This window comes from Nycticebus coucang, chromosome 5 (assembly GCF_027406575.1).
Source record: "Nycticebus coucang isolate mNycCou1 chromosome 5, mNycCou1.pri, whole genome shotgun sequence".
Taxonomy (NCBI): Eukaryota; Metazoa; Chordata; class Mammalia; order Primates; family Lorisidae; genus Nycticebus; species Nycticebus coucang.
Genome location: NC_069784.1, coordinates 121812110 through 121837533, shown reverse-complemented (window position 1 = coordinate 121837533; position 25424 = coordinate 121812110). Strand labels below are relative to the sequence as shown.

At 41.4% G+C, this 25424-nt stretch overlaps 1 protein-coding gene across 5 annotated transcripts in view; it reads left to right on the top strand.

Annotated features, from left to right (window-relative positions):
- EPM2A (EPM2A glucan phosphatase, laforin) overlaps window positions 1-22893 on the top strand; it is a 97098-nt gene extending 74205 nt beyond the window's left edge. For 4 of the 5 annotated variants that reach the window (XM_053592645.1, XM_053592648.1, XM_053592646.1 and 1 more), the window contains exons 3-4: window positions 13880-14121; window positions 20645-22893. In XM_053592645.1, coding sequence (XP_053448620.1) covers window positions 13880-14121; window positions 20645-20922 — 520 coding nt within the window. In that variant the 3' untranslated portion in view covers window positions 20923-22893. Of the gene's footprint in view, window positions 1-3645; window positions 3706-13879; window positions 14122-20644 lie in introns of those variants that run through there. The other variant, XM_053592647.1, reaches the window with a different exon arrangement.
- The last annotated feature ends 2531 nt before the right edge of the window (window positions 22894-25424 follow it).

Genomic DNA, 25424 nt, shown 5'->3' with positions numbered 1-25424 from the left:
TATGGTCCCTCATTCATTCAATCACCTATTTGCCTTTGACTATAGGCTGGATCTAATGTTACATTCTGGGGAGATGGTGAGGAATAAGGTGAAAACGGTATGTTCTCAAGGCGCTCACAGTAGAGAGGAGGAAATACTCAGTGAGGGAGGCCAGAGCCTGAAATAGAGATGTGTGATTATTTGTACCTTTAGCAAAGATATGTTAAGAACAGGAACATAGGGAAGGAGCTGAGCTTCAGGGACACGAGGAAGACGGAGCAGGCTTCCTCACAGACACACAGCGCAATGCAGTGGGAGATGTGCTCCGGAGGACCAGAGGGACGGGAAGGAGAGTACATGGCACTTTAGGAGAATTACAAACCTCTCCCCTGAAATGGAAGGTAGGATTTATATGGAGTTGTGGGATTAAAGACATAGGTAAGGGTCAGGCTAAAAAGGCGAGAGTCCATAGCAAATTGATGGGTAAGCACCTCAGTATTTTAAAGAGGTGGTCACATGGTTAGTGTTTTAGAAAGATCACTCCAAGGACAGTATGTAAGAGAGATAGACTGGGAGGTCACCGAGGAAGCTCCTGGGGTAATTCATTTCTTATGTGTTGAGGATCTGAAGGGAAAGAAGAGTGGAGATTCTGAAGCTTTTTAGGAGATTGACTTGTATGGCTGGGTTTATGGCTCTGAGGAGAGTGAGAGGGAAGAGCCAGGTTTCCTGGGTTTGTGACCTCATGGCTGTGGCATGATGCCTGGAGATTGGGAGCAAGAGGGATGAATCATGTGTGGGTAGAGAGCAAAGAGGAGGAGATGGTGAGGATGAGTTCAGGGGACTGTCGCAGGATGTTCAGGGGAAACTGTAATAGAGAGTTGACATCTGAGCTGGAGACAGTGGATTTAGAATTTATCAGCACATCTTATAAGGGTATATGTGAAACTTGGTAAATGTGGAATGTAAGTGTCTTGGCACAGTAACTGAGAGAATGCCAGGAAGACTATGTTAACCAGTGTGATGAAAGTGTGTCAAATGGTCTGTGAAGCTAGTGTATGATGCCCCATGATCATATCAGTGTACACAGCTATGATTTAATAATAAAAAAAAAAGCAATGAACATAGTGAGATACCTAGAAGTGTATAAATTGAAGAGACCACAGAGTTTGGAATGCTGAGAAGCACACTTAAAAGGCCTGTGGAGGACCACAGAGCTTATGATGGAGCCAGAACATGTTAAGAATGAACCTAGGAGTATGTGGGGTAACAGAAGTGATCAAAAGGATACAGGCAACCACCTGGTGTTGTAAATTGGGACAGAGATAAACAGAATGTGCCCGTTAAACTGTCTCTGTCACATAGCAGTTGTGCTGGTGGGACTTGTCAGGTGCTGGGTCTCTGGCTGCTGGACTAAATTCTCTCTCTCTTTTTTTTTTAGTGTGTGTGTGTGTGTGTGTGTGTGTGTGTGTGTGGTTTTTGGCCAGGGCTGGGTTTGAACCCACCACCTCCAGCATATGGGATCAGCGCCCTACCACTTTGAGCCACAGGTGCCGCCCATGAACTGAATTCTCTTAATAGGAGCCTGTGGATAGTTGATTTTGTTTAAAGGGCAGATAACTTAGGTATCACATATGTTTCAAAAGTTTGAGATCCAAACTCTTCCAGCTCAGATGAGATCTCCACACACTTAAACTCTTTTGTGAATGCAGAATAAATTTCCTTGAAAATGTCTAAATAGTGATATAACACAAAGTGGAGATGACCATGTTTTTGGCTACAGAAATGTGGAAGAGGCAATTTCAAGACCCATTAAGCACTTCACTGAACAGAAGCTAAGTATGTTCTGTAGGTCAGATGATCTCAAATGAAATCGTGTTCTGAAGGTCTGGTCAGGATGAATTAACTGCAAACAGGATGACAAAACTGAATGCACTGTCATGATGACCGGGATTATTTGAACTTTACTAACTTCAGTATGACAGTTTTAGTTCGGGTCTGATTGGTATTTTATTTTCCTTGTTAATTGTATTAGACTCCGTGACTGACTGCTCAGTGAAGAGTTTTCCTTGGTAGTAATAAAGACAAATCACTGATATTTGGTCTCTTTTCCCATATGGATGGATCCTTAGGATCCTTTAGCTTAAAGACGACAGAAGCCTTTTTGATTTGCACACCCTTAGGAGGAGTTAGTGACTATCACAGCTTCTCTCTGCATACCGTGAAGTATCTTCCACAGACTCTGACTCCAGGCTCAATGAAACAAGCAAGACTTCCCAGCGATTTTGGAGGTCCCAGCATTATGGTATTTTTAGTTATGCATCCCTGCTTTGTTTCTACCATCCTGACCATTCACTTCTTACAGAGGAAAGGAAGTGTTTATTGTCTATCTTTCTGGAACGGTACCTAATTTCTGACATTCCTGACTGCAACACTGCTAATTGCATCAGAGTTCCCAACCATTTCAATTCCTTGAAGACCCATAAATTCCAAGGTGTTTATTTCCCCTCAATTTTCAGCATCTATATATAAAAATATTAAACTTCTTTTTAAGACATAATACAAGAGGAAATTTTAGTCTCCTATCTATATACAGGAGAAAAGAAGAAATGTTTTAGAACCAAGGAAGGTTATTAGGCAATTTGGCATCCTGTAGATTCTTCACTGGGAAATCAAGAAAAGAGGCATACAAAGATTTTATTTTATTAAAAAAATTTCTTATAATTAATTTGCTGAACTATGGAGAACATGTGGAGCATAATACAAACATGTATCATACTAGAGTTTATATTTAAATTCAAAATGAAAAGTAGAAATATTTAATTATTAAAATGTTCTCTTTTATAATTCGTTTGTGCTGACATCTTCCCTCTTGTACCAAGATGTCAGTATCAGGCTTTGGATAGCAGGTGGGATATGGAGTTTAGAATTCAACCCTCACTCCTCAAACTGGGAGCAGCATTTAATTTGATGGGTTGTAATGGAACACAGCCATTCACAAGCATAGGTACTTCCCAACACGGATGTTCAGGACAACTGTTGGAGGTAGGTGTAGACTCTTCCCATGTTTGAACAGAATCGTATTTTGGAACCCTATTGCCCTGTGGTTCAATAGCTGCTGTTTGTGGTCTGTATTCACACTTGACATCAATCAACAAAAGCAACCTGGACAGCGTTAATTCATTGTCATGAAGTCTGGATTCAGAGAGCCTTGGGGAGCTTCATCTTCAACCCCACAACTTGGGTGAATACAGCCAGGGCCATATCTTTCATTTTTGGAACCAACTGCAACAAGAAAAGGGAATCATATTTTTTTTTTGCCAGTGGCTTCCCCATTTTCCCACTTCCTCACTTTGCATATGACCACACATTTACGTTTGTGAATATCCTTGCAGAGAAAAATTCAATGTCCAGAAGTGTAGTATCTTTGACCAGAGTCTTTGACTACCCTTAGGAGAACCAAGCGTGGCCTTTGCCCAATTTAAAATGAACCAAGTTGATTAACTTCAACAGTTGTGATTTCCTCTACAACCGGGTCACAGAGCTTTCTGTGAAATACATTGGGTCCAGCCATCATTAACTTGCCTGCCTGTGGTTAAAGCACAGGAACTAAGTGTTGGGGACATTCATGATTTATTCTATTTAATTTCTTAGAACAATTCAACTTCTGGTGATGGAAGCACTGATCTGCCTTCTGGGTCCTTCTAGATGTTTCCACCTTGGATCAAGGTATCCTGCCCAAACCCTCTGTCATCACTACAACCGTCCATAGTTGTGCTGAAGAATTCAAACAAGTCTACGTGAAACTTTCATTTCTTCAATACACAAAAAATGTCATTTCCCAATGTTGGGCCTGCCTTGGTACCATGTCACGGATGTCTTTGATCACATTAAAATTCTCAAGACCACATAAATAAAGCTAACTGGGTGGCAATAGTTTAAGAGCAGCGATAAAAAAGGCCACAACTGATTTGACCCCTTTAAGCAGGGTTCCTCAAACTACAGCCCGCAGGCCACATGCAGCGGTGTGATTGTATTTGTTCCCGTTTTGTTTTTTTACTTCAAAATAAGATATGTGCAGTATACATAGTTTTTTGTTTTAAACTATCGTCCGGCCCTCCAACGGTCTGAGGGTCAGTGAACTGGCCCCCTGTTTAAAAAGTTTGAGGACCCCGGCAAGCAACTGGACTTGTAAATCTTCCTCCAATTTAGCTTCATCTCATTGAGCAAGGCAGATGCTGCAGGGCTTAAATAATGGTCTGAATAGCTGTATGTTTCTGTTCAGGACATGTCATTCTGCTCCTTTATGCACTCAGGTCTATTGCAGGTTTTACTGCCCATCTAGTTGCTCTGGAACATGTCCTGCAGCCTTGCCACTTTTGTTATTCACTTTCCAAAGCAAACACTTTTGAAGTTTTGAGTCCCCTTTTCAGTTCAGTGAGGATCACCTCTCCAGGCGTCTGTTCCTATAGTGATCATGTGCTTTGATTCATAATGACGTTTCAGGTTATATTCTTTCAACACAGACACGATTTTTTTTTATCATATAAAACACGCAAGCATGCTCTTCACTACTACAAAGAAATAGGCTCGCTCCCTTCTCCTTCTCTCTTTCATTTTGCTACTGGAAGTGGAGCCTGAGAGGGAAGCTGAGCGGGCCAGGACTGGGCAGGAGAGGGGACCCAGCTGGGGCTGCCCCAAGCCCTGGTGTGGTGGGGGCAGCTGCGCAGGAGCCCCTGGTGGCTGGAGGTGGTGGAGGGAGGTCTGGGGAGGGGTATCCCCAGTAGGTTGAGTAGGGGCCTGCGCAGCTGGGGGTGGCCTCAGGGTTCTGAGGCTCAAGGATGGCTCCAGGAAGGGTGGTCCTGGAGAGACTCAGGCAGGGCCTGGGGACACCTGGGGTAAAGGGTGTAATGGCTGCTCCTTGGTCCCAGAGGCCCCCACGGTGCCCTGAGACTGGGGCTGCAGCAATGATGCTAGAGCAGATTCTGTGGGGATGGGGTTCAGCTTGGGGCGGTGTGGGGGGGAGCTGCTGTCCCCTCATCCCTCACTGTTGCTGCAGCTATTGCTGCTGCTCTGGCTTGTGGTTGATGATGACCTTCCAGATGCCACTGATGAAGCCACTCTGGTGATAAGGAATGAGGCCCATGAAGATGTTCTTGGCTAGTACAGGAGTGCAAGCTCACCCACCTCGCAGGGCCGAGAAGGGGAAAGGCAGCGGAGCCACTGCCCATGACACAGGGAGGTCTTTGAGTTATTCAGGTCCTACTTGGTGGAATGGAACTGGACCATCCTTGAGTTCCAGAACAAAGGGCTCAGGGGGGTCAGCAGCTGCAGAGGACGAGCTGCATGATCAGAGCATCGGGCCCCTGCTCTGTCTTCAGATTCTCTCTGGGATTCACGTAGACCTGGCGAGGGGGAGACCATGCCGGCTTGGCCTTGGTGTCCACTGGGACGGGTTTGAGCTTCTCTTGATGCTCAAGGGCTCTGTTCCAGAGGTCTAAAAAGATTTTTAAAAATACAGTAATTAGTAGAATTTTTTTAAAATAAAGAATCCCTGCCTGGTTAATATTAGTCCTCTAGCATCAACAATAGAGATAAAATGCTTGTTTTCTGTTGTTGATGTTCTGGCAGGAGAATCTTAGTTTACTTTCCAGTGTACCTACTTGAGCATTGTGAATTGTCTGGCACTGTTGTGATGTATAATAAGATAAGATTAGTGTTTAGATTGAATTATTAAAGCGCTTGTGTCCAGCAGCATTGATACCACATGGGAGCTTGTGAGAATGCACAATGTCAGGCTCCAACCCAGTATCTGCTTTTTAACGTGATCCCAGTATGATTTGCCTGCACATTAATATTTGAGAAGCACTGGTCTAGATGAATAATAATCATGTAACTATCCCAAACTATTTTTTTTTGTTCCGAAAATTATGTCGTTCTTGCTCAAAATACTTAATACAATCCCTTTTTACATAATAAATTTCCCTCTCCTTCTGACCTTTCCTTCCTTTCTTTCTTTTCTTTCTTTCGACAGAGTCTTACTCTGTTGCCCTGGGTAGGGTGCCCTAGCATCATGGTAGCTCACAGCAACCTCAAACTCTTGGGCTTGAGCAATCCTCTTGCCTCAGCTTCCTAAGTAGCTAGGACAACAGGTGTGAGCCACCACACCCAGCCAATACATAGGAATTCCTTCTATTTCAAATTAAATAATAAGTTTGCAGTGAAGACATTAACATAAAAAGGAAGAAAAATGTGAGTTTTACAATTTTCTTTTTTTTTTTTTTTTATTGTTGGGGATTCATTGAGGGTACAATAAGCCAGGTTACACTGATTGCAATTGTTAGGTAAAGTCCCTCTTGCAATCATGTCTTGCCCCCATAAAGTGTGACACACACCAAGGGAGTTTTACAATTTTCTAACTGTCTTGTTCTCCAAATTCGTTTTTGTTCTAGAGCTGAAATAAAGACGGACAGTCTCCAAAAATAAATTTTTAAAAATCTCTTAGTCACTTGGTTACATAAATAGAAGTGTGTCATTGTACACTGCTTTGTCTACAGTGGATATTTCTATGTAATATGAGTTAAATTTAACTCATAAATTTGATGGACTCTATTTCCTATATGCAAAGTTTTTACATCAATAAAACCTTACCTTAGTAACATTTCCATAATAGAAATAAAGATCTGAGGGAAAACCAAAGGAACTTAGAATACCATCATCTCATCAAGCTTTGGGGCATAGGATGCCATTAGCAGGATGCCTAGGAAATAAAATGGTGGTTAAGTATAAATCATAAAAACACATAGTAAAGAAACATGTAGAAATTGGCATCACTGAGGGCTGACCTGGTTAAGAAAATGTAGATTATAATATTGCATTAGTAAACTTGGGATCATTTTTTTTTTTTTTTTTTGGCTGGGGCTGGGTTTGAACCCCCTACCTCCAGCATATGAGGCCTGCACACTACTCCTTTGAGCCACAGGCGCCCCCCATTGGGATCATTTTTTAATCTTACTTTTCCCTCAACTATTACATCTAATTAATGTGCAAATTCTATTGGTTCTACTTCTAAGGTACATCTCGAATGAATCTACTTCTCTCCATCTGCACCACTAACTGTATTCCAAGCCATCACTATTCTAAGGGCTTGCCTCTTTCTCTATAGTTTCTGCTGTACTCCTACATAATCCATTTTTCACAGAATAGAGTCTTTTTTTTTTTTTTTTTTGAGACAGAGTCTTGCACGGTTGTGCATGTTAAAGTGCAGTGGCATCATGATAGCTCACTGCAACCTCAAACTTGTGGGCTCCAGTGATCCTCCTGCTTTTGCTTCCAAAGTATCTGGGACTGCAGGTGCCACCATCATGCTCAGCTAATTTTTTCTAATTTTGGCAGACAGAGTCTTGTTTTTGCTCTGGCTGATCTGAAACTCCTGAGCTCAAGGGATCCTCCTGCCTCGGCCTCCCAGAGTGCTAGGATTACAGGTGGGAGCCACTGTGCCTGACCCAGAGTCACTATTTAGAAACTGTAATAAGCCCATGTCACTCCTCTACTTAAAAGTCCTTCATTGTTTTTTTGTTTTTCATTGCTTTTATATTATCACACAAATTCCCTAGCAAGTCAATAACACACTTCCTGGTCTTCTAATCCACCTCGGCCCACAATCTTCCTTGTTCACCTTCCCTCCACGTCTCTAGGCTTCTCTCTGTTCCTATATTTAATAATTTTAAATATGTAATTTTACTTTTTCAAGGAATCCTCAACAGTGAACACAAAATTAACATGGCAAGAGTCTAGTTTAATGGGACCTATTCTTTAAATCTGTATCAAAGTAACCACTGCAGTTGCCAGATTAGTTTCTTGCCTCACCTCAGTGTTATGACATGACTGACCTTAAGGAGATAAAGGTGCTAGTTGCCCTACTTACCACCATAATCTGCCAATATGGCATATAAATGAAATTTCAAGGCAACAAATGCCCACAATCAACCTGACCAGACTCTCCTGGACTCGGAGTCTTAAGAAGCTTCAATTCTGAGAGACTGTGCTGTTACACACTGCAGGTGACTCTCCACTGAGGTTCATTCCCTGAAAGCCACAGAGAGGGGCTTAAGCCTGTACCATATTGACTATAACCAGATAGCTCAGAACTTTACAGCTGAGTTGTTTGATTAAGAAGGAAGCGAAATAGCCTGGCGATCTCTTCTGCTGTGTGGGAGGTGATCAGATGATAGACTACAGGACAAGAGGGAAGAAAAGGAGGGCGGTAGTATTGTGTGTAAGAGAACAACTGGGCCTGGCATTACAGTCAAACGCTACTTGGATCTGTAGAATTTCAAACGTCAAGATGAACGGTGAAAAATATCTATAAAAATACTTTCAGTATATCTGATATATGGACATTTGAAAAAAGTCTGAATGACTGAATAGACACATTTTAAGCCTGAATGTTTACACCTTTATGGGTTTCTAGGGCTGCTTTAACAAAGAGCCAGACTACATGGCTTAAATAACAGAAATTTATTGCTTCACAGTTCCAGAGGTTAACAAGTTGGAGATCAAGGTGTTTCCAGGGGTGATTCCTTTTGAGTGCTATGTGAGAAGTATCTGTTCCAGGCTTCTCGTTTTGGCTTGTAGATGGCCATCGTATCCCAGGATCTTCATGCTGTTTTCCCTCTGTGTTCTGTCCAAATTTCCCTTCTTATGCTGACACCATTCATGTTGGATAAGGGCCTATTCTTACAACCTGAGTTTAACTTGATTACCTCTCTAGAGACCTGTCTCCAAATATGGTCACCTTCTGAGTTACTAGGGACTAGGATTTTAACATAGGGGCTTTTGGGGACATAATTCAACCCATAATAGACCTTCCTAATTAAATTATATGATACTTTATAATATAAAAAAATAAATGAGTATTGTGCCAAAAATTATTTACTTCATATGGCTATAAACTACCTCCAAAAAATGTAAGAAACTTACATTTATGGAAACACTTAGAGAAATTAGCATGTGCTCTATGTATAGAGTCTGTGACCTGTAATTAAACTATGATACAACTATGTTTTAATAAAGATGCTAATTAGTATCACGTTCTAATTTGGAATTTGTCTGTGAGGAGTTATTCAGCCTTAACTGGATCCCATTAAAAGCACCCTTTTGAGGTAAAAGTTTGGCATTAATAACTTAACAGTTGAGACTAGAGGAAATATTTTCAGCAGAAGGAGCTATGTGGGTAATGAAGCTTGGAATTTATTGGAGGTTCATTTTAATGTTTCTTTTGCTTTCCCACTAATGAGATCTAAATTATGAGACTGATAGACTTTTTTTCTTTACCAATTATTTAAAAGCCAAATCACAATTTAATTTCACATTGAATTGCCCATAAAATATTAAGTAAGGTAAATGCAGCACAATTATCCAACTTAGGAAATGTGATTTTTTTTTTTCCTTTGCTCCTAAATTCTTAGCTGGGCTTTGTAAAGACTTTCCACAAAATCTACTCTAGTTTTGAAATAGTGCTGTTTGTACAGCTATGAAGAGGGTACTGTGATTCAATAGCTGGTATCTTTAGGTGTGATACATAAACAAAAGCTGGTGTTCATCCTTCAATTCCATCATCCGTGTGGCTTTCCTTATCTTTTTTTTCTTCTATGAACATGAAATAACGCTAATTTCCATCTTCAGGATATGTTATTCTGCCACTTCTCCTGGCTATTAGTGAGGGAGCCTCTGATAGGGTAGTCTGTACCATGGATGTGTCTCCTGATGGGGCCTTTGTCTTTTACACACACGTAGTGTTTTGTTTGCTGGTTTGTTTTTGTAAAGTGCTGAGATGATCATTGTTCCTGATACACTCATTATTGCCACGAGGCCTCCTGTGACTGATAGCTAGGGCTCTGATTCATACTGTTCAGAGCTGTTGGACCACAGGCCCCAGCCTAACAGGTGAAACAGTGTAGTGTTGTGATGTGATTACCTGGAACCACAAATCTAGATTCTTTCCAATGAATTCAATTGATTTTGATTTGTAGTCCAGAAAAAACAAGGTTCTAGAATGTCAGTCATCTGTTCTTTCCCTTGATCTTTAACTAAGTTATAATATTACTAAGATGAATTTTATTTAAGTCCAGTATGGTTGAATCACAGTAGAAATAGTCAATAGCCAAGGTTATAATTTTTTTTCTACAAAAGTATATTCTTACTGCATATGTCTATATTAAACATTTATCATGACTCAGAAGCAGATTTCCATTTGAATGTTTAGAAGGTACTGGTCTCTCATAACTTCCCATTCCTCACTCTAGGAATCATTTGCAGTCTTGAAACTAGTTTTTTGGACAAGGGTAAGAACGTAACTTTGTATGTAGTGTAGAGCTGAGCAACTCCATGTCCTCTCATCTTTATAATGTGTTTGAGTTCTGTAGACTAAGTTTCTGTTATAGGTGCAATTGAACTTGCCAACTTACTAGTTCTAGTATCTGGCTGCATCCTTAACAGGCCAGTTTCTAAGAAAATAAAACAACAGACAATCCACAGAATCACAGGACTTACTCCAGGACCTTTTCATGACTATCTCTGGGGTAGATCCTAGTAATAGATGTTTTTATTAAAGTATCTCATGTGACTTGAATTCAAAGTCAGGCTTGGGAACTCCTGGTATGTGCCGATTATTAGTACTTACTTGCTACAGTTGATTTCTCTTTGACTTTCCAAGTAGTCTATCATGAAGATGTCGGAAATCTCTGACAATGATTTATGCATAAAATAATTCTCTGAAAATTTTTTTATAATATAATTCTGAGCCATAACTTTTACTTCATTATATCTTGACATTTTGGTATGTCTGCATTAAAACTACCTTTGTAGAGAATTTTTATTCTCCAAATCTCAGGTTTCAGTAAACTTCTTTTCATCATAAAAAAATTCTAACTTTAACAATGGCTTAAAATATCACTGACACCAAAAGAAGATTAAAAATAAGGTGAGTAAAAATTGATTGTTAATGGTGTCAAATCATCCTCTTTCCAATGGACAAGTAAAAATTTAATTACCATTTAGAAAGCACATCATACATCTCATTACTTCCAGTGCATCCTATAACTAGGAATATGTCATCTACTTTTGGAAAACAGACTGAAATGGAATGAACATAAAGGTCATTTTAGCTGTCTGGTTAAGTGAAATCCATTGATTTGCATGTTTCCAACAAGCCCAGTCTTTTTCTCTGCATCCCATGTAATGGCTGAGTACAAAGCAATTTATCACTTTAATTTCTTAGCCCTCAATACCATCCTTGTTTACAGCATTTGTCTTCAGTTATCTGTTTCCTAGGTTAAAAACATCTTGTTTAAAAAAGTCATAAATGTTTTTGTATTAATTTCTTAGTTATGGACTCAGACTTGTAACATATCTGGAGAAAAAATCAATTGTATCATGAAAAGTTGGAAATACTTCATACAGAGACTGGTATTTCTGTGTGTGTGCGACTGTATGGGTGTGTACTTGAAGGGCTTCTTTTCTTTAGAAATGCTGTGTGAGAAATATGTATGTTAAGGTACCAAGGAACAAGCTTTTGCTTGTTCTCAGTTTTTTTTGTGATTTTTAAAAACATTTGAAAACCAGGAATGAATGAGATGATAGACTAACACCTCTTTTAGCAACAACATTTCATTCTGTACACTGATTTTGGTTTGGGAATTTTAATTTTTTGTTTTGCAAGCTCAAATGTCTTAGTTTATCCTTTGTATATCTCTATGGACTATTTTTTGGCTTTTAGGGAAATTTTATCTGAAAAATAAGCCAGATACTTTATTTTCATGTTTATTGACTAGCTAAATACTAAGTGCTACCCACTCAAAGAATACAGTATTCAAAAGATCCCTGAGTAACATGTGGAATTGGGCTCAGATGTCATTGATATTCATTTTAATATTTTACTAGTCCACTTTAAGATTTTGCAAGTAAAAAATCCATTACTGTTCAATAGATTATATTTCTTGGTTGTATAACTGAGATGTCTGCTTCCCTCTTTTTTCCAGTTTAGGGGGCTTTTGTGCGCTCAGTTCAACCCCAGAGTGTACATGGTGGAGGCCACATTACCACTGCCTGGGCACCTAGCAGGTTCCTAGAGAAGGAATCTTTAAGGGATAATGGAAAGAGAATGGAACACACAGATAGAGACAGATTCTGCTCCCACTCAACAGGCAGAGGGAAGGAGCATTAACCCAGGGGTGCGAAGTTCCCTTTGCTGTGGAGACTAATACAGTCCTGTCCAGGGGGTCCAAAGGGAGTATCTGAAAATTCTCTGGGGTCATAAATAAGGTGAAAAGGTCTTTGGATCCCGTGCTCCTCTTTCTAATGTCATTCTTTCTTGAATTTATAACTTTTCTCTTTCCTCTCATTTTTTTTCCATAATAACCCTCAAAAAGTATGTCCACAAAGAAGTTCCTAATAACGCTTTTAACAAGAACCCACATAGAAAACAAAATTGGCTTATCCTCCTCTACAGGGTAAGTAGGGCTCAGGCTTTAGAATGATGGTGCTTGTGAGATATTTTCATTGAGGCGCATTGGACCATTAGTCACTGGGCTTCTCGTGTTAATACCAACAATGACAACAGCCAAAGGGGGAAAAAAGCAAAGAACACAAACTAGCTCTGTTTCATATTAAAAAATATTATGAAGTCTTCAAGTGAAGGCTATGCAGAACAATGGTCGTTGTAGTACAGTGCGATGTACTGCATTTATTAATCCATTTATTATCCATCCACTAGTGTCAGTCCCATTCACATATATTATTATATTTGTGCTCTGCAAAATGCCTGTGAATTAGTTAATTTTAGGTCCATTCTAAAGATCAGTGCACCAAAAATTTAAAGATGACAAATAACTGTTCCTAACAACACACAATTATTACCAAGTGTTATTACAGGAAATATAGCTTGTTCTGGTTTTTGGCTTTTTTCCTTTTGGCTGTTACTATGGATGCTAACATGAGAAGCCAGCTGAGTAATCCTCAAAGGTGGTACTCATCCTCAAGGAAACTGTCACATGAGCTAGTTCTATTTCTTTCTTTCTTTTTTTCCTTCTCTCTCTCACTCTCCCTTTTCTTTCTTTCCTCCTGGGTTGTTATCTAAAGGGTTATTAGGAATTTCCTGAGTTTTTAACTTTTCTCTGCTATCTCTTTATTTTTTCCATAATAATCTTCAATAGATTTTCGCCAGGAAATTCTATTGCTGGTTCTTCATCTTACCCTGTAGCATCAGGTGAAACATATATTAATAGAACAATGTTGGGTACTAATGGAATTAATCCTGATTTTGATTTTATTTAAAAGAAGTTTATTATTTGTTAGTTTCTTGTTTGTACCATATTTTAAAGGTCTCAGACTGTTTGAAATTTTTAGATACACGTATTTAAGGATATGTAATTAATGTGTGTATCCAACCCAGCTTAAATGTCATCCCATTCATGGAGTTTTAAACAGAAATGACTGCTGAATTTTAGCCAGTGTTTCTAGGAATTTATTGATAAAATTATAGACATTTTCACCTTTAATTTGTTATTATTTGATGTGTTTTGGTGTATTTTGTGGCGTTGAACCATGTATGCATTCATAAAGCAAGTACAATTTAGTGGACTCCTTTGATATATTGCTAAGTTGGCTAATTCTCATTTCCTGGACTTTAATTAGTTAATCAAATTGCTTGTTTTAACCCCAATAGCAACACCCATACTTTTCCTTTCATTAATAATATTAGTTCTTGTATTCTTAAAAATCTAACTTTTCCTGTGACAGATTTAAAGGTTAATTGTATTTTAATACAACATGTTTTATGCAGGTATTTAGACCTCAGATCAGAGCAACAATAGTAATAGTTGACTTGATATGTTCTCATTAGAATTCTGCCAAATATATGGCTGGGTAGCTGCCCTCGCCAAGTGGAACACGTAACCATCAAACTGAAGCATGAATTGGGGATTACGGCTGTAATGAATTTCCAGACTGAATGGGATATTGAACAGAATTCTTCAGGCTGTAACCGCTACCCAGAACCCATGACTCCAGACACCATGATTAAGCTATACAAGGAGGAAGGTTTGGTTTACATCTGGATGCCAACACCAGATATGAGCACTGAAGGTAAGGATCAGAAGGATTGTTTTGGCTCCTTGCTGAATGTGTTTCAGAGAAACCTTTGCTGTCTGTCTGTCTGTCTGTCTCTCTAATTGAATATCCTAAATACAATTGGTAGAAATGGAATAAATATAAGATTTTAGATTTAATATTTGATACATATCTTTGACACTGGCTAAGATTCTGTTTAATGTGATTTCTTTGTTTATTTATCAAACAGGTATTTGTTGTGTATTTACTGTGTATGTGGCATTATGATGCATGGTTGGGAACATAAAGTTTAAGACAGGCACTGCCTGTGTCTTGATGGAGTGTCCCACAAGGATGAAAAGTGGTAATCAAATAACTAAAACTAGAGGTCGAAAACTGTGATGAATTTTTTTTGTTAGAAAGATACACAGACATTGTTATGAGATTATATACAGGTAATCGGGGTCAGGGAGGGTTTACTGGGGAAGTCGCATCGGAGTTCGGTTCTGAGGGTAGACTAGGGGAAGAGTGAATCCTGAGTGTCCCAGGCACAGGAAGCAGCTTAGGAGAATCCCTATGGCAGGAGAGAGTACAGAGCGTAGCAGGAACTGGAAGACCCTGGTGTCTGCAGATCAAGAGAGTGAGGCTGACAGCCTTGTGGGATCTGGGTCACCATAGGACTTTGGATTCTATCCTGAAGCAGCACGCAGCAGCTGAAAAGCTGGGAAGCCAGAAAATGTCAAGATATAATTTTTTTTTATGAAGTGGTTTGGGAGGCCAGTTAGGAGGTTGGTGCCGTAGCTGAAGTGAGCGATAATGGGAGAGTATGCAGCTTGGGGCAGGTGGTGATGAGTCTTCACTTATTGCTGAAATGCCTTTGTGGAAAGGGAATTGTGGTGTGGCTTGGGTGGTGCCAGGGAAGCAGAGACAAACAGGGCATAGTTTTGACTTAAAGGTAAAGGCAGTAAGACAAGTTCCAAACTAATTACAGGACAGAGAAGCACGAGCGAGAGAGGAATGAACCGGTAAGGTGCCCGAGAAGGACTGGAAGGAGCACGCTCTGTGGAGGATAGTACCTGAGGTGGGCGTGGCCCTGAGAGGGGACAGGTAGACGTGGAGGGAGGAAGGGCATGCTAGGTGGAAAGAGGAGCTTGGGCCGAGGCACAGAGGCACTGGATTTTAGAGGAATGTTACGTATTTCAGCCTGGCTGTAGGTAGAATAAGGTACTTGTAAAGGAATGGAGATAACTGCAGTCCTCTGCGCAGAGAACCAACTTACACTGATAGTGTCAAGCACATGTCAGCAGGGAGCAGCAGAGAGCTGTAGAAATGGCACAGGTAAAGGGAGCTTGGTGACCTGCTAATTCTGGGGACAGAAACATCTCCTCGCTGGGAGGAGATGTTTTTATCTGCTGCCCTCCTTCCCCAGATACACATTATGCATCAAACACTCTCCTAAGCAATTTACATGCATTAACTTGTTTAATTCTCTTAACAACACTCCGGAAAGATATCGTAGTTATCTTCATTTTGCCGAGGAAGAGATTGAGGTACAAAAAAGTTAAGTGACCTGCCTAGGTAATAGAAACAAAAAGAGGCACAGCCTGAGTTTCCAGGCTGGCAGCTGGACTCAGATTATTGCTGCAGACACTGGCTATGAAGCTTCCCCCTGTTTTCTCACCCAGACTGCTCATGCAGATTCTACAGAAGCACAATTTCAATCCCTTATGTTCACGATCAGCTGGAGTTATTTAAAGCCATGCGTTGCATGGGAGGTAGCTTGTCTTCCACCAGGGAGAATGGACTGGTGGATGGAGCCCCAAGGATCGAAGGAAACACTTATGAACCACAGGAAACCTTCATGGATCTCAGGTGGTCCTCCTGGCCAGGCTGGGTCCCTTTGTGGGTCTGTATCTGAATTGAACTATGTCATTGGTATGGGGTATAATATTTTTCCTGAAGATGGGGAGAGCTATTGACAGCTTTGTTATTCCTCTTGGTAATTTTATCCCAGGAAGCTTGATTTAGCTATACCAGCTCTGGCTTTTTTCAAGGAAGTGGAGAAGATAATCTTTGTACGTAAGAGCATTGGTTGAATCTAGGTTATACTTGCCTGATTCTAGTTTCAAAACAGATAAAGTTGTGAAGACAGTAAGAATAACTTCCAGAAAACATTTTGATTTTAGTGGCTTTGATTCTGATTTAATGGTATCATTAGCCTCTTGGAATTTTATGAGATGAGGCTGGGCAAAGTTGAGCTACTAACTATGCCAGACATCCCTTTCCATACGCTGATTGCCTGAAGGTCCTGCTGACTACTAGGTAATTTGTTTGATAGTTTGGGAATCAGCAGAAGCCTGAGGGAAAACTCTACCCCTAAAGACCCATTGCAGTTGTAGTCAAACCTTTTTTGAGGTCACTAGGTCACCAGGTCCCAGTTGTAACAACACTGCAGCAGAGAACCTTCCATGCTGAGACTGTACGGCAGCACAAAGACAGCTTGCAAATCAAGGATTTCTTTGGTTCTGCCTAATCTGGCAGAGTAATCAAAGGGTTAATAATTTCTGTGCGGCAGGGGGGACTTTTTACCAATAGAGCAATCTCTGTGGCTCACAATATTAGCACAATGAACATACAGATTAATTCGGCTGAATATTTTTAGAACTCCAGAGAAAACTCCATTTGGAAGTGTTTTGAGCAACAGCATAATGCTGTCAGATGAAGTCTGAGAAAGCAGACAGTTTGTTAGGCTCTGCTGCCACTGCCGGTTGTCACAGACCTGTTACAATCAATTGTGCTATCGATCCTTACTCTAGTACGCTTTGTCATACGCAGAGCCAGTGGTTTAGATTTCTTTTCCTTTTTCTTATCTTTCAAAAAAATTTTGATTTGGGTCTTTCACCTGAGAAATGAAAATCTCCCAAATCTAGCACTAACCTAAGCAAAATGAAATGCAAAAACCTGCTCATTAAAATTTTCTTCACACAGAAAGTATTCAGATTGTGTTGTGACCTCTGTCAGTGCAGTTATTTATAACAAATGGCCTCTCCTCGACGCCCCGATGAGTTCATATGCTTCCTCGAGTCCTCACTTACCCCTCAGTTGTCACAGTCTGAGCTCTTTTCTCTCACTCAACAGTCTGAATTCAGCCCTGCCATTGTTCAGAGACAGTGACCTTGGAACCAGAACACCTGAACTTGACTCTTGACACCACTGAGTCACTGTGTGATATTGGCAGGCAGTTCCTGCATTGGGGAAATGGGAAGGGTGATTTTCACATTGTGGGGTTATAATGCAGTAAGATAATTGCTACGAAAGGGCTTTGAAAACCACAAAGTCGGCACTATATGATTAATCCCAAGTCTTTAGGTTTCCACCAGAGGATGTCAGAGATGCCATGAACCTTATCTATATTATACTCCAAAGGTAGGAAAGAGGCTATGACCAAATAAAATAACATATTTAGCCATATATCTGCTTCTGGAGTAAGAAAGGAAAGATGTGTCTGAGTGTGTGTGTGCACACGCTTTAGAGGGGCTGAAAGTTGTGCTGTGCACAGTTTCTTTGGATAAAGCCTATCTTTAGGGCCCTTTGACCGCTCTCTCATCTCAGGCCCTATTGTGCCTCCAATCTGCCTGTGCTCTACCCTCCCCCCTTCACAGCTTTGCCTTGCTCAGTGCAGGCTTCTGGGACACTTTTAATCATTCTAGAATTAGATTACCCTGGAGTAGGTGGGGCCCCAGGTTAAGTTGCAGGGGTCTAGTATTGTCTCAGACCAAACAGGTATGACTGGGTTTTGTTGTTTCACTTGTTTTTATTCTGCATTTGATGGATGTTTATTGGCCAAGTGCACCATTAACCAGGTAGGTGATGGAAGGACCAGCTTACAGGGAGGTGAAGACCTGAGGCTTTGGAGTCACAGTGGCTGTGAGTGGCTACTTAGGGACTAGCATTAGGCAAATCTCCGTGCCTTGTAAAAGGAGGATAGCGATACTGCTGACCTCATAGTTGTAAGAGGTGGTTGTCAGTGAGCACTTGGCAGCTAGAAAGGGCTCAGTAAATGTTATATAGCATCAATCACAGCAGGATGATTTGCAGTCACTAAAGGTCAGAATCAACAAGGGCTCCAGGTGAAGGTAGACGGAGGTGGGTGGGCACCGAGGACTGGCTACTTCTCTGGTGACCCTCTTAGTAATTATTTACACTTCATGATATGTGAATATTTGACAGTTCTTCAGTGGGTTTATTGGTTGATTGAGTGATTCTGGGAAAAGACTGCTGATAACTGTGACCCGTGGTGAAATCTGTGTGAAGCTGGGAGCCATCAGAGCTTCCATCTGGGTGCTGACACGTACCTTTTAAAAGTATGTGTCTGAGATCACAGAGCCTCAAACTAACACATACCCCTTTTGAATTTCTAACCTGTGCACATACCTCGTGAAGAATCTTTTGTAGATAAAAAGGAAGGTATTGCATCATCTGGCCCCTTTGGTGCTGACCAGACCTTAGAGAACTTCTGGCCAGAGAGCAGGTCTGGGGAAGGCATCCCGAGCAGGTGCATGGACGATCTTGTTTGGTAGACTGATCACCCTGATGCTGAGTGCCAGGGGCTGGGACTGAGTCCAGCAACTCCTATCGCAAATGACCACTGTGGTCTATTCGTACATAGCAGACATTTGACAAAAACCTATGCTAAAAATGTTCATATTATTTTAATAATATCTGGAGAGGCAGCTGTTATCAGGGAACTTGTCAAGTGATGCCAGCTGTGCCAGGAGCAGGAAGAACCCTCGCTCCTAGATGTGGGGCTCTCTTCTCACCCACATTACTTGGAGTAACCGCCTCCCCCGGACCCCCAGCAGAACAAAAGCCCTACAGTTGAGCAGGCCTCGCCCCTCTCACAGGTTGGTCCAGTGGCACACCTGAGACACTTGGCCTCCTCTGACGCCCACCTCAGAGTGGACCAGCCACGTGGTGCTCTCCCTGAGACATGGGGTGAGCTGGCTCACCTGCACACACCATGCTCTCTCTTCAGATTCTTGCATCTCCAATGTATTTTAGTGCTTCTGGGAGAGCCCTGTGAGTAACTGAACTGCAGGCCTATCTTGCTATACCCTCAGAGCACCCTGGAACTGGGTGTGGAGATCTGGAGGGGTTAAAGTTCATGGCTCATTTTGGACTATGAAGAATCACATGTGCATGGGCGCTGATGCACCTCCAATCCCAGTGTCCTCAGGGACCAGGCAGGGGCCACAGGTGTGTGCAACAGGTACTACAGAGTGATGGGCCTCAAGAACTGCAACGTGTGTTCGCCCTAAAGGTGTTCCAGTGAAAACACTTCTAAACTGCTATTTGAACTGATCTCCCCGTGTGGGGTTGGCTCCATCAGGGTTGCTTGCATTTCAAAAGAGGACACCTAAAGAGGGAAGTTGAAACTTACCTGCAGCCTCAGTGAAGTTTTGCAGGTGAGATTGTTTGAGAGAAGGGCTTTGCTACCTCTAGTGAGGATGTCAAGGGAAGGCCAGAGAGAGCTGTTCTGTGTGGTCCCCAGAGGATCTTTCTGGGGAGTGACTGTGTCTCTGTGGAGTTGAGGCCTGAGTAGCTAGAGAATGAAGGTCCAGTCCCCACCAGAGTTGTGACCCACTCCTCTGTGGGTTCTCCTTTTCCCTTTGAAGTAATTCACATTGACGATTTTTCTTCCCCACAAACAAACCCAACTCACTAGATTTCTCTGTACTGAGAACCCATGAGCAGAAGGCTCAGGCATCCAGGAGCACAGGTGACCATGGTGTTCCTCTGGCCCATGCGATGAGAGGAAGGAGCAGAGTCCCTCAGCTTCCCCAGGTCCAGCACGTCCTCCCTCAGTGTGATCAGAGACATCTGAACAGTCCGATAATCAAAACAGTGGTCACCAAGCAGCAATAACCACAACCATAACTGCCCAGGAATGTAGAAAATGTAGAAATTAAATCAGTGTGGATGCATATTCACTCTGTCGCCAGGGAATAAATGAACAGGTATGCGCATAGTGTAACAACTTAGTCATTCCATGGGACAAGTGAAAATTAGCGAATATCGAATGAACAAGATTGATTCTTTTGACCAATATGGACTACTTCTGTGTTTCACATTTACCTGGAAGACACTTTTGCGTTAATTGAAATTCAGATGATTGGGTCTGAGAAATTGTCTTTGGAATCCTCCAAACCTCTGACCAATCTCTGCAAACCCTTCTGATCAATGTGAAAATCCTTTCTTTTGACAATTGGCGACAGGTAACATTTCTTCGGAGGGAAATTTGCGTCTATGGTAAAGTCACACAACATAGCAACAGTGTCCTGGGAAGGTCTGGAGGGGACCTGTGGCCCTGGAGTGCTTCTCTCCAGTCCCCTTTGTTCGGATCAGCTCTGAAATGGTCTCACCTTGTCCTCCCAAACCAAGGTGTGAGGCTGAGTCTCCCGTCCCTGGCCGTCCATCCCTGTGATTGCTGGGGGGCTGTGAGCGGCGGGGTGGGGACCGTCCCAGTACTCACGCGTGCACTGTGCTTCCTCGCCCGCAGGTCGGGTGCAGATGCTGCCGCAGGCCGTGTGCCTGCTGCACGCGCTGCTGGAGAACCGACACACGGTGTACGTGCACTGCAACGCGGGCGTGGGCCGCTCGGCGGCGGCCGTCAGCGGCTGGCTGCGCTTCGTGCTGGGCTGGAGCCTGCGCAAGGTGCAGTACTTCCTCATGGCCAAGCGGCCCGCCGTCTACATCGACGAGGACGCCTTGGCCCAGGCGCAGGAGGATTTTTCCCGTAAATTCGGGAAGGTTCGTTCTTCGATTTGTAGCCTATAGCTGGCCACGCTGCCTCCCGTCCCTGCAGATTTCCCCAAGGAGGCCGGGCGACGCGAATCCAGTGACCTGGAAACATGGGAAGGGCTGCTTGTCCTGCCCCAACGCCGCCCCCTTTCATCTGAGGACGACTTTCTGATGTGCTTTGGCTGGGCTGTAGCTTTGAAATATTTTACAAAGAAGCTGTGACTGACACATGAGAAAAACCCCAAAGCAGCCAGGCTGGGTTTCAGACACAAAGGCAGCGCATGCCCGGATGAGTCCTTTGCTTTGCCAGGCTGCCTGTGTCCCGGGGCAGCCCTTTCTTGGTGCACTGTAACTCCCTGGTGTGCAGGAAAAAAGCTAGGGAGGTATGTAGATTGCATCACACTGCTTTCCTGCTGAACTGAAGTGATGTAAACTGGGGGATGGTCAGGTGGAGTATGACAAGGCTAGAGCTTGACAGGGCAGAAAGCAATGGGCTTTCTAGGCTGTTTTTTTATTCTGCTTCTAAGGCATCGCCTTCTTTGTGTTCTCAGCAACCCTGTGTGACAATCAACATAGAGTTACTATCTATTTGTTTTGATTGAGGCATAATGGGTGTAAGCAGCTTGCTCAAGATCTCATGGTTAGTCCAGGATGAGTTAATCTCTGGAGTTAATCTCTGGTTTTTGGGCTCCGTGCTTTTCCCCACACAACTTGTTGTTTTTCCAGCATTGTGGTGTGAATTCAGTTTTGTCTGTCTCAGAGTAAGGTCGATATCCCTGCAGGAGTTCCTATAATAAGACATAGGACAGTATTCTGATCAGTTGCCAAAGAATTTAGGAAGGTAGTTGTATTTTGTGCAAACTGCTTTAAAGCACAGTGAGCTAGCTCAAGGCTGGTGTGTCCTGAGCCATAGCTCAGCAGAGGAAGTATAGGCAGTGGGACCCAAAGAGCCCAAATCCACAGGTAATTGTTCCCTCGCCCAAGACATGCTTGTTCATCCCTCAGGTTAGAACAATACACAGCTACTGTGTCTCCAGAATATGCAGTTACTCTCCTGGTTTCTACAGGAGATACTCAGATGAACAAAACTTCAAAAGTGTATATCCTAGAAACAGACTCTGCTCAAACAACTATCCTACAGGATTGAACAGTGAGTGACATGCCAGAACAGAAAAAGGGAAAGTGTCTTGTTATTGAGTGCTCTCTGCTAGGTGCTTTACAGTTGTATCCAGTTTAATCTTCACAGTTCACAGTGAGAGAAGCTTCATTATCTCTGTTATGTACATGAGGAATCTGAGGCTCAGAGAGGTTAAATCAACTGTTCATGGTTACATGGTAAATACACAAAATGAGACACAGCTAGGTTTATCTGATTCAAAAGCTTTTGTACTTTTTTCGTTACACTATGTGCTTATTTTTCTGCTCCTTTTCTTCCCCAAATCCATATTGATGATATTAGAGACTTTGATTTAGAAAGCACTGGGCACGAGAAGGACGTGGTAAGTTTCACGGGCACTCAGAGGACAGGGAGAGGTCTTATAAATGTGGCAGGTAAGGAAGGTGATAATTGCTTGGGGATGGGAGGGTAGACGGGACGTATTTCTCATACAATTTTACAAAGTTAATTTTATAAACCAGCATTAAGTAATGTGAAATCCAGCTCCCTTGCTAAAAATAACTAGAGGTAAGTATTGTGTCTAAGTAGGTCATAGTTATAATGTGTTGTGTAAGACTTCATCTTAAAAATGGAATATTTTTAGTTTTTTTTTTTGTGTGTGTGTGTATGTGTGTCAATTTCCTTAACATCTAGGAAATCGAGCTACATAAATTCCACCATAGAAAAACCTTTTTGTGGTGATTTTTTTTTCATTTGTCCCTTTTTGCTCTGATAGACAAAATCTATGTAAGACTACTAAAGAATGTTTTGGAATAAACTCTTATCTTCAGTGAATGAGATGTCTAATATATTTCAAAATCACCTGAATTGTTTGTTAAATTAAAGCATTTTTTAAAAGGCCATTGTGTACGGGATTTTTTTGATATTATCAACTTATTCTGAAATCTAGAAGAACAAACTATTTCATTATTTTCTAAAGGGGGCAGTCAGCTAAGCAAAATTGTTTTTTTTCCTTGTCCCCTTACACTCTCATTAACTGATAACATTGGCAGTTAAATGATAAAGGAAGTCAAAAGTGAGGGCACCCCATGGAAGTAAAGGTGAATACATTGAGAGTATGTCTGAGAAAATCAAAGCTGCTTGTCACAGGCAGTAACAAGACCTTCCAGTCTTGGGTTTCTCAGAGACAATCATAAGATCTCACTCTTGGTAAAGGAATGTCCATTCAGGGTTGCTTTGTTTTATATTTGAAACATCCCTTTCTTATTTTGTTTTCCAGCCTTAAGAAAAATAAAAGAAACTAAACTAAACAACAAACCACTCCGTTTTGGCCAACAATAAGGATGGGGCGATAGGGAGAACCACTTGGCTTGCCCTAAGAAATAACAATGGAAAAAGTGGCTTGGACTTTGGAAATGAAAAGGCAATAATGAAAAGAGAGATTTGAAAGCAAGTTAAGACAGAGGAAATGAAACTTGCCCCACTTGAAAAATCATTGAATAGCTAAACATAGAGTCAATTAGGTCAAAAGTTAAAACCAAAAGTATTTCTAGAGATAATCTAATCTCACACCTTTATTTTACAGAGGAGCAAACAGAACCAGAGACAGAAAATGCCTTTTTCCTGTAGCAATGAGTTGTAACTGAGGACCAGAGGAAAAGGATAAGTCAGGCAGATAAGTCAGGAGATTTATTGTGAGGTGGAGGAATTGTAGGAGAATTAACGGGAGCAGGAGCAGACAGTATCGTTAGTGGGGACGAACTGGTGTGAGGATTAATGGAAATTGGAGTAAGTGGAAGAAAAATGGCTAAAGGGAGAAAAAGCAAAGACCAATGTCATTTCCAAAGGGGGAAAAAAGCAGGTGCTTTCTGACGGTAGGGATTGAAAGACAAGGCATGACTGTGGAAGCAGAGAGGGAGAGTCAAGGTTATGTACTCAGGAAAGAGGCATCAAACAATCTTCCTGCCTCAGCCTCCCCATGCACTGGATTGCAGGCACAAGTCACTGTCCAGGACAACCATTATTAAAGAGTATGGAGTTTCCTCACAAAATAAAAATTGAATTACCATTTAATCCAGCAATCCTTCTGGGTGTATATCCAAGGTGAATAAAATGAGTGTCTTAAAGAAATTTCTGCACTCCCATATTCATTGCAGCATTATTTATAATAGCCAAGCTATGGAAAGAATCTAAGAATCCAGTGACAGATAAATGAATAAAGGAAATGTGGCATTTATACAAGAGAATAGTATTGAGACTTAAAAGAAAGAATTTCCCTCCTTTGAAATGCATGGATAAATGTTCAGGACGTTATGCTGAGTGAAGTAAGCCAGACATAGGACAAATACTGCTGATGCTTATTTCTATATGGAATCTAAAACAACAGTCAACCCCATGGTAACAGAGAGTAGAATGGTGGTTACCAGAGGCTAAGAAATGGGAGAAAGGAAAGGTATTGGTGGAAAGGTACAAACCTTCAGTTATGAGATGGGCAAGTACTGAAGACCTAATGTACCCCATGATGACTGTAATAAAGGATGCATTACGTATTTGGCATATGCTAAAAATAATGTAGATCTCAAGAGTTCTTACCACAAAAAGAAAAAGTAGCTATGTGAGGTGATGGATTTGTTAAATCTCTTGATTGTGGTAATCATTTCACAATAGATACATATGAAGACATCATGTTATGCACCCTAAATAATACAATTTTTATGTGTCAATATACCTCAATAAAGCTGGAAAAAAAGATTTCTGTCATTTAAAATAGAATAATAGACAATTAGTATTAAGTGACCTGGCACAATAATGGAATGGATTAGAAGAACATACTTAGCAGAAACTGGACAGTGAGAAAATACACATCTGGTCCTGGAACAGAACAGAACAGGTAATTGTCCTTGACACACCTATCAAGATTTTATCAACTCTTAGTTAGAAAAAACTCAGAACGCCCAGAACAGAATTAACTGTTTGCTGTATATGATTGGATAAAAAATGGAATACATTTTTCTTCAATAGAGATCTTTTTTTTGTGTGTGGTTTTTGGCTGGGGCTGGGTTTGAACCCACCACCTCCGGCATATGGGACCAGTGCCCTACTCCTTGAGCCATAGGCACTGCCCCAATGGAGATCTTTATTATCTCCTTAATGTTAAATGACAAATCCGAAGATGGATATATAGTATAAACAAATTCAGAAAAGATTGTATACCCACAGTAGACAAATAAGATGAGTATTCCCCATGCCGTACAGAGTGGTGATTAAACAAAGCCAATCACTGCCCAGCACCTCTCATGTTTCAAAGGTTTCAGAGGCTTACACCATTTATTTTTCTTTTAATTATAGATATATTTGGACTTTTTATATTTATTTTTTATTTCAAATTCTTATTCATATTTATTTTGACCTCACTTTTGCA